Source organism: Poecilia reticulata, chromosome 22, assembly GCF_904066995.2.
Source record: "Poecilia reticulata chromosome 22, P_reticulata-male-v2, whole genome shotgun sequence".
NCBI lineage: Eukaryota > Metazoa > Chordata > Actinopteri > Cyprinodontiformes > Poeciliidae > Poecilia > Poecilia reticulata.
Window position 1 is genome coordinate 12477392 of NC_088851.1, and position 12990 is coordinate 12490381.

A 12990-nucleotide genomic window follows, 5' to 3' on the forward strand; every position below is an offset into this window, starting at 1 on the left:
GAGTCATCACCACACAGCACAGTCATTTGGTGAAGTGTGGGTGCAGGATGCCCCCTGGTGGTTAAAGTGGAACGCTTTTATGCGCGCACACATGAACAAGCCTACGCATCTTGAGTCAAAAGTTGTTTTGGTCATGAAAAGTGACCGTTAGTGCCTCTGACTGCGAAATGATAAAGTAGGAATTAGAGGATGTCAAATGTTTGGGACGCAGCCATTTTTCATTTTAAATTAGCAGAGTCCAGATTGACGTCTTTGACTATATCTCAGGTGATTATAAATTTTAACAATTACTGCCGTCCTTCCGATGTTGATACTTTTAAAGTAAAGCCTAACCGCACACTCGGTCTTGCAAAAATTCTGCCTTTTAATTTTTGAGTTTTTGAGACGATCATGAAAGAAGGTTGATTTTGTGTCTGAGCAGTTGGTTCTGGTGGAAGAAGCCACCAGTTTATATATATACGTATATATATATATAAAATCCAGTACTGCATCTCAAAGAGTGAGAAGTTTTTCAGCGCCTTTTCAATGACATCAGGCCCAAAGCCTCACAGATCCTCCACCGTACTAAACAAGGCAGTTGTGGAAAAAGTCTAAGAAAATGGGTCCTTGTGCCTCCCAGTGACCAGGAAACGCCTTTATAACCCATGGAAACAGAGTTATGGATCACTGATTAAAGCAACATAAAAAAGTGAAGCATAAATATAAAAAAAAATACATGAGTCCCACTCATATTGTGGAAACCTAAAGTGTGCCACCTATAGTGGTACTGCTGATTTTTGTCATGTAATTTAAATAAAAGGTTGGATTAATTGAGTCTTTACACCCATGTGCCCTGGCTGAATAACAGCAGGGGGCGCTGTAGCAAAGTTATCAACTCTTCTTGTCCTGCAGCCTTTTCTGGCATACCAGGTTTTCAAATGCTTCATTGTACTGCTGACATCCTGTGGTACCGTAACTGGAGGCAACACTGCACTGTTTAGTTTTGTAGTTTCCATGTTGGATTTTTACCTGATTTCTTCCGTTTCCAGGTGTGCGATGATCCTCCCTCAATCTGTTCGCCAATCAAAGAGCCCTTCTCTCCTCTCAGCAACGTTGTGTCCACCGAGCCATTCAGGGGCTGCTACGTGCCCCCCCAGCCATTCGATGACAACCGCCGGTACCTGCCTCCCCAGGTGGGTCTCTGGTGGAGCTGCTGAAAGCCGCCTGTTGAATTAAATTCACGTTTGTAACAACTATAGCTTCGATATCAGACACATAGAATGTCATTTAGCATTACCAATAGCTGGTAATCAGTCCGTCACAATGCTACAGAGGAACTATTTACGCCGCGTTGGAGGGGTTTCCAGCTTGTAAGGCCTGTTTAAGGGTCACATCAAGCCATCTCAGTTATATTTAGATAAGGCTTTAACTACGCCGCTCCAATTTATTTTTACCCACTCAGTTTTGGACTTGCTGGTAAATTTTGGATTGTTGTGAGATTAAGGCTAACCCAAACAGCCCCAGAGCGTCACACTACCACCACTGTGTTTGATTGTTGGTATGATGATGTTCTTCCAAAAGGTTCACTGAATATTTCCCCAAGTCTTTGGGGTCATGATTATTTTCATATTGTTGAATCATGACCCTGAGGCAGGTAGGACCCGCAGAGCTATTTTGTTTGTGGATATCTGAAATCCCAAAGCCTGAAAAAAAAAAAGTCTTTGGAGTCCTGTCAAGACAAACGAATGCAAGTGACTTTGTTTCTCTTGAATCTGCTCGGATCTGGACTTAATGAGTCTTTTATTCTGCTTCATGACAAACTGGTTTTATTTAATTGATTTCTTGATCCTACAGGTTGGATAGTAATCTGGATTAAGTGTGGCAAGTGAAAGTACAGATGGTTCTTTATTTGACAAGGAGGGATAACACGCTTTCACGTAGGGCTAGGTTGGGTCGGAAAGGGTTTTTCTTGTAAATTCAGTGCGAAAAGAGCTTAATCTGAAATATTAAGCTCTTGTCTTTAAGTGAGAGTGGGTGACAGCGATATGGACTTAAAATTGTACGGCAATGTTATGTGGTACTATTGTGATGACACACAATCCCGACAATATGGACAATTTTAGAAGTTTTTAAACATCATTAATTGGAGTTTATTATGACAACAATAAATCAAAGTTTTATAATTAGAAATCTATCTCAATAAATGACAATAAAACCCCTAAGTGTCACTGTACATAACTGAGTTTTATTTTTGACTTCAGTAATCACACTAACTGAACTTTTCTCTTTTCTGACGTTTCCCTTCAAGTCGACTCGCCGAGTCAGCTTCCGCGTGGACGAGGAGGAGATTGTCCGCATCAACCCGCGGAAGGATGTCCTCATCCGAGGCTACGAGGACTACCGCCACCCGGTCATGAGCAGGCATGAGGCCGACCGAGAGGACATGGACTTCCCCGCCTCGTTTCACAAACTGGACAGTAAGAAGTGCGAGTATTTCTTCGACGGCCCCGGCAGCGACTGCCTCTCCGGACCCGGCATGGGCATCGGGTCGGGCCTCGGACTGGGCCTGGGCAAGGACCCCGCCATCAAGACTCAGCCCTCGCCCCTCGCCAAGCCGAAGGGCCGTCGGCGGCGGGAGGACGGCGAGCGCTCGCGCTGCATTTACTGTCGAGAGATGTTCAACCACGAGGATAACTGGCGGGGGCAGTGCCAGGACGCGCCCGACCCCATCAAGCAGTGCATCTACAAAGTCAGCTGCATGCTGTGCGCCGAGAGCATGCTGTACCACTGCATGTCCGACTCGGAGGGGGACTTCTCGGACCCGTGCTCGTGCGACACGTCCGACGAGCAGTTCTGCCTGCGCTGGCTGGCTCTGCTGGCGCTGTCCTTCATCGCGCCCTGCATGTGCTGCTACCTGCCTCTGCGCGCCTGCCACCACTGCGGCGAGGCCTGCCACTGCTGCGGGGGCAAGCACAAGGCCGCGGGTTGAGCCGGACCCTCACGCCCCCACCCAACCTCCACACACAGCGGACTCTGGGACACCCTCAAAGCTAGCTTAAAAAAGGCAGTGGATACAAGCGGAAATTTACTAGCCGGCATCCTTTTTTCATTCCTCTCTCAGAAGGGGTGATGCGTCGTTGATCCCCAGCTCTGAGGGCTTTCGGAGATTTCAGTTTGCGTTTGTCGCCGACAAGCAGCGGCGGAGGACAAACCACGATGCTTTGTGGGAGCTCTGAGCAACACGTTAGGTACAGGAGCCTCAGCCTGAGACGGAGGAGACGTCACGATCAACAAGACTACCAGATCTTAATACGCGCACACACGCACACACACACACACGCACACACACACACACACACACAGCTCTTTGACATTCACCCTCATAAATCGGGCGGGCCACAACATGCAACTCTATGAAGGAAAAACGAATTTTGTACAGACAGCAACAACTTCAACCGTTTCATGTCGAGGACAAAAAAAAAAAACTAAGTACTTGCTGTTTGAGTGTGCTAAAAGGGATTTGTTCTTGCTTTTTTGTGGATTTGCAGTTTGGGAAACAGTGGCCTTTCCTTCATGGTTCAAGGATTTGCAGACGATGTAATTACTAGCCAGCAAAAAAAAGTGCACTAAATGGTATTTATCCCCTCAAAGTAAAGGTAACCTTCAGAGGTTCTCGTGGCGTGTCATTCTCCCATCTTTTAGCGTAACACTTTAAAGTTTTGCAGCCACAAATCAAACAGTCAGAGCTTCATTCTGTCAGTACGGATTTCCTGACCCAAGGTTATTTATTGAATTTGATTGCATTCCAGATTTAAGCTATTTTTTTTGTTGCTTTTTTTTTTCCCACAATGAGAAGCGGTAAAATGGTCCCTGAAACAGCTTTTCCGGTCTCCACCTCAGACGAGGCACACAGAACCCTCCTGACCCGTCTCATCCCATTAGAATTTACTCCACGGACACTTCGGAGCCCTCGTATGTACAACTGTAGAGAATTTATGATTTTTATCGTTTCACTTCATTTTCTTCTTGCTCACGTTTGTAATTAGTTTTAAATTAAAAGGTTGAAATGTTGCTCAACCAGCAAGTTTTTACGTTGGTGAACAAAGGAGCAGGAGCTCCTTGGTTTAAATTACGAGGCACTTAAATTTAGGATATTCTCCGATTGAGAAACTGTTAGATATTGGATCAGGTTTACAGGTTAATTTAACACTCAGATTGGACTGTGGAGGGAGGGAAGGGGGGGAAACCCCTCGTTAAAGCACTGCTCTCCAAGCTTTGGTTGCAGCACCGGCTCCAAATTTCTGTTTGTCCTTTGAATCTGTTTTTTGTGTTCTGTCCTTTCCCGTAGCGTGTCAGACGTTCTCCAGTCATGTATCATCTCTGAACAGGCCCTGAATGAATGCATTACTTTTGGGAACGCAGAGGTATTTTTTGCAAGTGCACATGCATATGTCTTCATATGTACAGTTGGGTCATAATTGCCCCCACTGACTGCTGGGTTAGGGTTCGATTCAGAGTTTAAGGCAGGTTTTGTCTGCTGGATTAAAAGGCGGATGAAGGAAGGGAAGCTGGATGGACGGAGGCTCCCTGGTTCTATGCCTGGTTCTCCCTGGCATCTAAAAAAAAAAAATATTTGCAGCAATTGTGTGTTTTCTTTTTATTTACGTTAAGTTGCCAGGAAAAGACTCAATGAGGTGTTTCTGCTTTATTTAAATTCTTTCCCCATGTCACGCCTTGCCAGATTGTATTTTCTGATTTCTACACACAGATGAACACGATAATGATAATATTAAAAGCTGCCTCTGAGCACGTTCAGGATGTTGTGTTAGGTGAATCTGGACGTAGCTGGACAGAACCAGAGTCGCCGGTTGCACTATCTTGATTATTTCATCTACATTGAAGGACTTCAGTCAATCCAGGAAGTAAATAAATATTAAACTACTCGTTTTAGGTTCTCTTAACAAGCTGAGCTTTTACCTTCTTTACCTATTTTAGCTATTAAAGGAGTACCAGCTCAGTTTCGATGCATATTTCTGATTTGTTTTCCCCCACACCCCATCAACACCAACTTTCTTAATCTTCAGTTTTTCAGAATTCAGGTTTAATCCATCCCCACCCAGCGAAGGAGGCAGACATCTTTTCACCTCCTGACCCTGACGGCCCCAACGGTCTGGACTCGAGTTCAGTCCGCTCTCCCCACCCGCTTCCACGCCGACCGATGCTCCCTTTACTTTCTATGCAAACTCTAACAAGCTCAAAAAAAAAAAACACTGTCGTCTCTGCAGACTTGAGTCAGTAACGGGCTGGCGATAGGTAAGCGGCCCCGACCCCTGGTACCAAACTAAGCGCCTGTAAATACCTAACACTATATTTAAGTACTGACAATAATCCCAGCTTCTTTTCTTTGGAGTCTATAAAGATAGAGCTGTATTTATCGTCGCTGTCAGCCTATACCGTAGCTTCTAATGACAGCAGTTTGTACATAGATCACCTTTTAGTATTATTTCACATTGAAAAGTAGAGGGCTTTGTGATGGATACGACTATTGAGCTTCTAATAGAGTCTCTCTCTAGTTTTGTACGGTAGAAGGAAGGCTAGTACAGTAGCGGGTGTCCACTTGTTTCTAAAGTTTGCTATATAAATATATATATATATATACATATATATATATATGTATATATATATATACATATATAAATACACATATAAAGCTGCTAGATACAATCACTAATTTTATTGTGTTGACAGAGAAATCAGCTATGAACGACTGTTAAGCCTAAGTCTCCAACAGCATATAACAGCCGTCATTTTGAAGCGTTTGATTGCTCTGTGTGCGTGTGAGTGTTGCCTGTATATGTGCGTTCTTGTGCGTGCGTGTGTGCGCGTGTGTTTGCGTGCAGAGGGAGTTGGTGTGTTAACCAAACGTTTGGTTGCTTGTCATTATTCTCCCATCGTAATCGAGTTGACCGAGGTTTGATGCACCTGATTAAAACTTGCTGGCTGAGAAGCAAAACAAAACGGACGTGCATTTATACAGAAAAAAAAAAAAAAAAGTGTAGAGAATGCTGAAATAACTCTTCTCATTCTGCATTAACCAGCGCAGTGCAACTTCCTGTCTTGTACTGTAATATATATGCAACATGTGTCTGTCCGCTTTAATATATATTTATATATATATTAATTTTTTTAATTTCTTTTTGACCTGCATTATCTAAGACTTCAGTTTTAACCACTTTGCTGCTAGTCTTTTATCCTCTTTCGATCTTGGAAATTGTGCATATCTTGGGGAATGCATACAAGTGTACATTCTTGACATTGTGTAGATTAAAAAAAACAACAAAACAAAACAAAAAAACAAAGAAGCTATATAAACCTGTTTTCTCTTCAGTGTATTGTTTAAAGAAAAGATTACTTTACACAGCAGTGGAGTGGTTCTGTTTCAATTCTCCGATGCTTTGGTGCACTGATGATGTGTAAGCTTTTTATTTCCTCCCCCCACCCCCATCCACCCTTTTCATCTTACAGCGCTTGATGTAACATTTGTGATTAGTTCTAAATAGTGGAAGACATTTGTGTTTTTTAAGAACTTGCAGTATAAGTGGTACTACTCTTAACTATTCTGTAAACACTGCCTGTTTTGTTTTTTTTCCTTTGGTTCTTTCTCAGTGCATATTTTCCGAGCATTTGTGTTTCCTTTTGAGTTTTCCTAGTGCCATTGGCTTTCTCATCCTGACAACCTCAAAAGAAAAAAAAAGTGCCTCACGTCCATCCTAGTTTCTATCTTACAGTTTAACGTCACTCATCCTGGTTTAATTGGTTTCTACATATCTAGGTATTATCAGGTTTGAGAATACCAAGTATCTGATGTAAAATTTAGAGAACCAATAACTCATGTCATAGTTGTATTTTCTTTATACAGATGTAGCTTGTTACTTTTCATAAATATATAATGTAAATATGCATACATATGTTTGTAACTGTTTTTATGTTACATCATACACTTGTAATTTGACATATCAAATAACATTATCATAATAAAATGGTGAATTTTAACCTTTTTGTGCTTTTTTTTTCTTTTCTTTTTTGCATATGCTCTTATTCTAATACACCGAAAGAAAATTCAATAATTCTGTAAGATCTGAATACACAACTCCTGTGAAGTCTTCAAAGGTCCCACCTACTGCAAGAACAGAAGGACAACGTTTTGTTCTTACAGATCTGTGAAACAATTTCTCTGTTTTTGTGGAATATAAACAGGTCTTTAGTCATACTCCCCATGAAATCTGGTATTTATGAGAAAAAAAAAAGTCAGGAAGAAGTTATGTTGGTAAAACCACGAGTCAGACAGCAAACACGTGGAGGTAGGTGTTCTGGTAAGGTCAAAATGTTTTGACCTACATATGATTGAGGTAAATACATCCTGTTAGATGCTACCAAAGTCTGTCTCTAGATGTGACACATGCAAACGTCATGTCAAATGCTGCAATTCCAAAGTCCAATTATTTAACGGATCAAAACGAGCAACATTTCACTTTGTATTCCTTTACATTTTGCTGTGAAGTGGGCAGACATTCTTGTGATTTAGTAAAGAGGTCATGAGTTGTAGCTTCAAACTACTTTGGACTCCGAAGAAACCAAAATACCAGGAAAACAGGAGTTTTAGTACAGTTAAGACCATAAATACACTGCAAGTCAAAATTTGTAAAATTTTTGTTAAAGCGGACTTCTTAATTAAGTGGGATTTATGCTCTTTGTTAAAGGTTAAAAACTGTTCATAGCGTGTATAAAACGTTGTTTTCTTAAAGTTGAGATTGGAACCTCTTTTGGGAACACCAGGCCTACTTCAATCTGGTGATATCCTACCAGTGTGTAAAGCAGGTCAAACTGGGCATTTAAAGCACAACAACGTCATGTAACTTCATGATTGATGATTAGGTGATAGATAGGAATGGCATTATTTTACGTTGCAAAAAATTTGAGAATAGGACGAGAAAACTATTTACCCCATAGAATCACACCTGTTCAGTCTAGGAGTAGTAGTCATAGTTAGAGGTGGGTGGAAACTAGTTAAATTTAGTTTTGGGATATTTTTATTTTTAGGTGTAGTTTTACTACACTGTATTCTTTTTTTTACTTCTTGTGTGACATTATGTGACAACAATGACACCAAAAAATAGTGTTGGAAGAATGCGATTTGAAAAGATGTTACTTCTACTTAAAAGTTTTATTTTGTAATAATCCTATTTGCATATATTTTTCCTAGTTATTTTCTTTGTCTAATACAGAAGTACTGAAGTATGTCTATGGCTACTTCTACCCGAGTACAATTTTTGGTTACTCAACTTCATAGACATTCATGTCTATGACTCAGTCGACCTTAGCTAATTTTTCACATATGCCTGTATCAGTTTAATATCTGATATTTAAATAAAGTATGATTATGGTCCACCTATTGTTATTATTACTACTTCTACTACTACTATTACTTTTATTGTGATTAGATGTTTTTACCGGTGGCGGAACCTTTTATCATCAGTGTTTCACTCCGGCTTATGCAGCTGGAGGAACTCCTTTTATATACGGGCATCATGGTGAAAATGAATGGGTCCAAATCATGTCTATATTCACACACATCCACCCGTAACATTACCATGTTTTAATCAATCAACGAAGCAACAGTTCGGGGATGGAGAGTGACATTTTGGACTCCTTGGAGCAGCTCGGGTAAGCTAAGTCGCTGCTAGCATGTTGACTAGCTGATGAGCTCAAGTCGGATCCTCGGTAGGACTGAAGACAACTAAAGTTGCGGTCTGAGGATACTTGATACAAATGTGACTTATGTGAATGTTTTATACCTCACGGTTGTCTGCGACGCTGCGCAGCTATGACGGGCCTCTGCTGGAAGAGAAGGTGCTGCTAAGAGCGGCAGAAGGAGGCCTTTCGTCCCCGGAGTACGTGGACCTCTGTCGGTGGTTGGCATCTAGACTGAAGCCCCTCTGTGGCTTGGAGGAGAGCATTACATCTGGACCAGGTGAGTCACGCCCATAAATAACTAAAGGTTCAAAGATAAAATATTTTAAGCAGTCAGTGCTCTGCAGAAGTCTTTATACCTCATTACAAATGGTCTATCACAATTGTGAAGTAGAAAGAAAAGGATACGTTATTTATTTAATGCACAAAATCAGAAAAAATGTGGCATTTGTTTAGACCAGTGGTTCTTAACCTGGGTTCGATCGAACCCCAGGGATTCGGTGAGTCGGTCTCAGGGGTTCGGCGGAGCCTCTGCCGCGGAGGTAAAGACACACTTGTGTAAAGTTGATGACGCCCTGCTTTGCCATCAAGTTACAGGATCACGTTACATTGCTTAGCCAATCAGAGCTGCGGAGGAGCCCGTCTAAATCTGCTCCTTAGTCGAATCTTTTCGGGGTTGCTACTGCCTCTAGTGGCGTGGGGGTGGTAACACAGCTAATATAATTACATTAAATCAGAATACCGCAAAGTATGTTGTGTGTCGGGAGGGGGGATAAGAAGGGTTCGGTGAATGCGCATATGAAACTGGGGGATTCGGTACCTCAAAAAAGGTTAAGAACCACTGGTTTAGACACTCTTAGACACCCCTTAAGAAAAAAAAAACATTCTTTTTAAAGGGTACCTTATTAATTACCGTATTTTCTGGGCTATAAGGCGCACCGGATTATAAAGCGCACTCTCAATTATGGCGTCCATTTCTGTATTTAACCCATACATAAGGCGCACCGGATTATAAGACGCATGCTAAAACATACGGTGACAACAACAAAAAAAGGTAACGGAAATAAAACAGTAAGCTTAGTTGAACTTTATTCGACTATGTAACAATACACTCACGTTACACGTTATTTTTTATTGTTCTTCCACAAATTCATCAAAGTCCTCCTCTTCTGCGTCTGAATTGAAGAGCTGGGCAATTTCGCCATCAAACATGCCTGGTTCCCTCTCATCATTTCGGAGTCAGTCTCGTTGCCAGGTGGCTGTTCAGCAATGATGCCGGCTTTCGCGAAAAATAATATTGTGTGCCTGGAAATACATAATACCCCTTTTGATAACATCAAGGATGTCATGCTGAAATTTCAGGCTTGGTTTAGTTCTACTTTTAATATTAGTCTAAACAAATTGCCCTAAATCTTTATGATTTTTTAAAAATTATTATTATTATTATTACTTATTGCAAAGTATTTTAGTAAGTTACCATCTTTTCAAACTTTCCAACTCTTGGTTTTGTCTCTTCAGACGACATGGACAGCCTACAGGTAGAGATGAGTGGTTTGCTGAAAGAGCTGCACTGTCCCTTTGAAGGAGCCGTTTCAGGGATCCTCCGGTGCAGCACACGGAGCACAAAAGACCACCTGAAGTTTGTCTGTGAGTGTTCGCCCTCTTTAATCAGCTTCTTAAGGGGATGATTGGGAGAAATTTAAAACGAGGATGGCCTTGTTTTAGTGTTTTTGAGCTCCGAGCTTCAGGCGGCTCAGATCCTGGGCGGCAGAAGAGACTCTGCGAAGCGCCAAGATGAGAGTCCGGTTCAGCGGGAGCTTTCAGCGATCTGCGAGACGCTGAAGCTGCCGGAGCCTGGAGGAAGAGAGGCAGCAGAGGTTTTTTCTCAAGTAAAAAACAAGGTGAGGCTGGTCAGGCGGCCAATTTTTAGCTGCTGGCCTGATTTGTTTCGTCTCTATTTTTATACGACTTGTTGATTTCAGTGAGATTCTACTTGGTATCGCTGCAATTAGAAGGAAAACAAATGATTTAATATGAAAAATAACTTCTAGATTTGACTAAGACCACATGTACAGGGAACTTCTTAAAAACGTAGAACAAAATAATAAAATATTGCTTGATTAAAATGTTTTTGGGTTTTTTTCAGATATCAGCAGTCATAACATACTAAATACAAAAACCTTTAATCTTAGGTGGAACATGTGCTTCAAGATCTTCCTAAAGGCTTCGTTGGTTCTCCAGTGTTCCAGAAGTCTCTGAGCAGCGAGCAGTGGGTACGTAAAACTCGTCCAAGTCGTACGCTTTACGTTCCAGCCGAGCCCAGATCTCACCAAAGCGTCTCCCCGCAGGAGAAGCTGCACGGCATCAACACAGGCCTGTCGTCAGAGTACGAGTGTCGCCGCAGGATGCTGATCAAGCGGCTGGACGTCACCGTTCAGTCGTTCGGCTGGTCGGACAGAGCCAAGGCACGTGAAACACGGTGTCGCTCACCTAATACTAGCCACAGAGCGTGACCTTGTCGCTAAGGGCGTCTTGTTTGCTCAGGTGAAGGTGGACAGCATGGCCAGAGCCTACCAGCCCAAGCGCCACTCTCTGAAGCCTCAGTCCTCGGTGGACGTGGCCGAGCTGCTGGCGGCCAGGGAGGACATCTGCAACGTGGTGAAGACCAGCAGCGGCTCCAGCCGGGCGAACACCGCCTGCGCCGTCAACAAGGTGCAACGTGGAAATTATGCTTCCACATTAAAAAAAAAAATACTTCAAGTTGACAGGCGATACTCACAGAGACGTTTGGTTCCCTTAATAGGTTTTAATGGGAAGAGTGCCGGACCGAGGAGGACGTCCCTCTGAGATAGACGCCCCGCCGCCTGAGATGCCCCCCTGGCAGAAGAGGCAAGATGGAGGTGGAGGATGGGGAGGACGCGGCGGTGGAGGAGGAGGAGGCGGAGGCGGAGGCGGCGGCTGGAATCAAGGAGGAAGAGGAGGTGGAGGAGGATGGGGAGGCGGTGGAGGATGGAAGGGAGGAGGATGGAACCAAGGAGGACACAACAGACATGGAGACTATGGAGGACATGGAGGGAAGAGAGGACGATACCAGTATTAGCATCTGCTGTGTTTTGAGTTTTCATTTGATCCAAATGTAGCTCTCTATACACATACACACACACACACCATAATCTAAACACAACACTCATCTGATGCCAACCAATGGGAAACCTTCCCCCCTTATTTTATTTTTTATCAAACGTTAATATTGTGGTTTTTTTTTAAATTTTATATGTTTTATGGACAAATCAGCTGTCGTTACTAGGGGTGCACTGATTGATCGGCTCTGATTTCCTAATTTTATGTGATCGGTCGATACTTGCATGTGAAGCCGATCCATTCCATCAGTCTCATCTACCTCCACATCTGCAGTAGGAGGCCTGATTTAAACTATTAATTTAGTTTACCTAACAGTTTAGACAGCAAAGCTCTAAACGTCTCCTTTTATTTGAGAACACTACCTCATGTGCAGTTAAAACAAGTTTGTGTTGTTCAGTGTTTTCCAATGAAATAAGGTTAAAGGTGTATTATAACCTTATAACACCTGACAGTGTCACCTATTAAGAAAATCAGCATCTGCCAGAACTGGATTCAACAAGTCTGGCTTTTTAGAGATCGATGATCGGCCAGAAAACTGCAATCAGTGCATCTCTAGTCATTACGAGATTACGTAAGGTTAAACCTTATTAGGTTAAGCCTAATAAGTATTTAACCTTATTAAGTAGTTAGGTTAAATACCTATTATTTAACCTAATAAGTAGGTTAAATTAAACTAATGTATTGTAGCTCCAGGATCTTATCTTGGGAGACAAACAAGACTTGTAGAGCAACTTTGTGTTTTACTTTGTTCTTTAGCAACACAGTCCTGGGAAACTCATTCTGGAATGCTTTTAAGATGCTAACTGTGTGTTTTACTTTTGACAAAAACACATTTTTAACTGTGAACACCTGAAGTATTAGAGCGGGTGGATCAGAGGATGACTGTGATCAAATCTGCAGCGCTGGTTATCGGTTTTGGACTTTTAAATATGATTTTTAATTGTCTTTTATTTGTATTTATACAACATCTAATAATTGGGTGCACAAGTTTGAATTTATGGTGGATGTTTTTGAATCTACATTTACATCGCAGACTCAAATGTACATGGACGCCCTGTAACATTTGGCTAAAAGTCCGTTATTAAACTCCAGTTCGGTTTTTCGACAAGCATCTGCCAC

The 12990-nt window shown here is 42.2% G+C and overlaps 2 protein-coding genes and 1 long non-coding RNA gene across 3 annotated transcripts in view; 2 read left to right on the plus strand and 1 right to left on the minus strand.

The window, feature by feature from the left end:
• The window catches only part of spred1 (sprouty related EVH1 domain containing 1), a 40161-nt gene extending 33129 nt beyond the window's left edge, over positions 1 to 7032 (plus strand). The window contains exons 5-6 of the mRNA XM_008399808.3: positions 1029 to 1172; positions 2288 to 7032. Of these exons, the coding sequence (XP_008398030.1) occupies positions 1029 to 1172; positions 2288 to 2968 (825 nt within the window). The 3' untranslated portion in view covers positions 2969 to 7032. The remainder of the gene's footprint in view (positions 1 to 1028; positions 1173 to 2287) is intronic.
• On the minus strand, positions 1064 to 10252 carry LOC145550051 (uncharacterized). Its single transcript, XR_014085901.1, has 3 exons — positions 9203 to 10252; positions 8835 to 9031; positions 1064 to 1203 (listed from the first exon to the last, which is right to left on the minus strand). It is a non-coding gene; the product is annotated as an uncharacterized LOC145550051 (long non-coding RNA).
• Positions 8514 to 12865, plus strand: fam98b (family with sequence similarity 98 member B). Its single transcript, XM_008399806.3, has 8 exons — positions 8514 to 8703; positions 8862 to 9010; positions 10249 to 10377; positions 10456 to 10631; positions 10923 to 11003; positions 11079 to 11195; positions 11275 to 11442; positions 11534 to 12865. The coding sequence occupies exons 1-8, from the start codon at positions 8666 to 8668 to the stop codon at positions 11828 to 11830; spliced, it is 1155 nt and encodes a 384-aa protein (XP_008398028.1). The 5' UTR covers positions 8514 to 8665; the 3' UTR covers positions 11831 to 12865.
• Positions 12866 to 12990: the final 125 nt, after the last annotated feature.